At 42.0% G+C, this 2423-nt stretch overlaps 1 protein-coding gene across 1 annotated transcript; it reads left to right on the top strand.

Moving 5' to 3' along the window:
• Positions 1–214: 214 nt before the first annotated feature.
• On the top strand, positions 215–2078 carry TTLL2 (tubulin tyrosine ligase like 2). The gene has a single exon (XM_075042088.1). It carries the CDS (start codon positions 311–313, stop codon positions 1967–1969), a length of 1659 nt encoding a protein of 552 aa, XP_074898189.1. The 5' UTR covers positions 215–310; the 3' UTR covers positions 1970–2078.
• Positions 2079–2423: the final 345 nt, after the last annotated feature.

Consider the following 2423-nt stretch of genomic DNA (forward strand, 5'->3'; position numbering starts at 1 on the left):
AACCTGCTGTAGTAAGCTATCTCAAAGAAAAAGTAAATAAAGTGTGGAGACATACAACTGCAGCAGTCAGCGCTTTGTGCTGCCTTAACAGCTATTGGCATCGATGTCCTGTTACATATCTTTCAGCTTAAACACAGCCTTTGGCTTCTCAGTTGTGGACCATAGTAACACACGGGGGCAACATGCTTTGAGAATATGTTGAGAGTGACAGACATTAAGAATACAGTGAAGGTGATGACTGCTAGCACAATCTGCGGCATTAATTTCATTGTTTCCTTCCTGGTAATTCTGTTTTCTTTCAGCTAATAAGATGATGGCAGATGACTATGATACAAGAGGTCTCTTAAGGCCATTGGTGTTCCGTCTCCATGAGAATGTCCCCGCAATAGTCCGTGAAGTTTTACTGGAACGTGGCTGGACTGAATTTGACAAAAAGGAGCAAGACGACACAGACTGGAACCTCTACTGGCGGAACTCACCTTTCCGCATGACAGACCACCACAGCATTAAACCATGGCAGAGACTTAACCACTACCCAGAAGCTGTTCGGATCACCAGAAAAGACTACTTGGCAAGGCATCTGAAACGTATGAAAGGAGCATATGGATCGGGTCTGTATGAATTTAGTCCAGTGGCATTCATCATGCCCAATGACTATGTCAAATTTATAGCAGAATACAGCAAGGAGAGCCAGTCAGTAGGCAGAAGACCTAGCTACTGGATTTGCAAGCCTGTGGATCTCTCCTGTGGAAGGGGCATACTCATTTTCCAAGACATTAAAGACTTAGTATATGACTGTACGGTCATTGTGCAGAAGTACATTAGCAACCCCTTGCTCATTTCAGGGTATAAACTGGATCTGCGCCTTTACGTGTGTGTCACCAGTTTTTGCCCCCTCACTATTTACACTTACGAAGAAGGGCTGGTGAGGTTTGCCACTGAAAAGTTTGACCTTGGTTCTCTGGACAATGTCTATGCACACCTAACAAACACCAGCATCAACAAATACGGAGCTTCATATAAAAAATATAAAGAAGGGATTGGCTGTGGCTGCAAATGGACATTCAGCAAATTTCGTTCTTACCTTCGAATATCTGGGGTTGATGACATGGTCCTCTGGCAGAAGATCAATAACATAGTGATTCTCACCCTGCTTGCAGTAACCCCCTTACCAGTGGCTTCCAATTGCTTTGAGCTCTTTGGCTTTGACATCCTGATTGATGACAAATTCAAGCCGTGGCTTTTAGAAGTCAACTACAATCCAGCCTTATGTTTAGACTGTTCCATCGATGACACTGTGAAAAGAAAACTTCTTCACGATATTGTTGAACTGCTGAACTACAAGCAGACTGACACTTTCAGGCAAAACCAAGTGGCCGGGATAAAGGCTGGCAGAAGGCGGGTGCCCTGGAGTATGGCTGGTGAGAGTGCCACCGAGGAGACTCCTGGTGTACTCACTTGCCAAAAAGTGGCTAAATGTACTTCTGCTTCTTTTGTACAACCTGCCCTGCAGGCTGCAAGAGGATCGATTCGTAAGGTGGCTGCCCTGACCAAGAAAACTGCCAGAGCACATCCAAGAAAAACACTGACTTCCCAGCTGCGGGAAAGGATGAATATGCCAAAAATACCTTCCCAAGCAAAAGCTGAAGCTAAAAATAAACAATTCCAAGGAGCTAGGTATTCTTCACACAAGTCTGCCCAACTCAGCCACTGGTTACCTACACCTGACTTCTGCAACTACAAGTCAACCACACGCCCCTATTTCCTCTCTGATAAAGACCAGAGGCCTATCCCCCGCGTAGGAGATTTCGTCCTTATTTTTCCTTTCAATGAAGCTGCACTTCAAGCTTGCAGGGGTGGGACAGATACAAAGAGCATCATAAAGGAAATAAACAAATTAGTGAGCAAACGGTTACCGTCAAAACAGCAGAACACAAAGAAAAGGGTAGGCTATTTAACTTCTGTGTAACTTTATGATGTTAGGTTATATAGACATATCATAAATGACAACTTTAGCTGGAAGGAGGTAGATGTACACTGAAATCGTATTAGAAAGATATCTCAAAAAATACACAATTTTAAAATTGTAAGTTAGCAGATTATGAGAGATTATTTTTTAAAATTAAAGTACTAATTTTTTAAAGTAATTCTTGCAGTATTAAAGTAATCCCAGAATAAAAATGCAGAATTGCATTTCTCAAAACAACTTCAGAAATGGCAGTCTTTGTTTATTATTTTTCTCAGCAATCTTTGCTTCTTTTCTTTTCCTAACTAAGGGGGCTTTATGAGTTGAAAAATTGGTCACATTACACCAGGGACCATTCAACATGCACTCAGTTTATGAAAGTGCAGGTAATATGAAAGACACAAAACTATTGTGTTTTTAAAGAATCCAGTGAGCTTCCCGACATTCATTTCCGAAA

Source organism: Buteo buteo, chromosome 12, assembly GCF_964188355.1.
Source record: "Buteo buteo chromosome 12, bButBut1.hap1.1, whole genome shotgun sequence".
NCBI lineage: Eukaryota > Metazoa > Chordata > Aves > Accipitriformes > Accipitridae > Buteo > Buteo buteo.

What these genes read in the sequence shown, in the direction of transcription:
- TTLL2 (XM_075042088.1), top strand. Translation starts at nt 311, where the DNA reads ATGATGGCAGATGACTATGATACAAGAGGTCTCTTAAGGCCATTGGTG.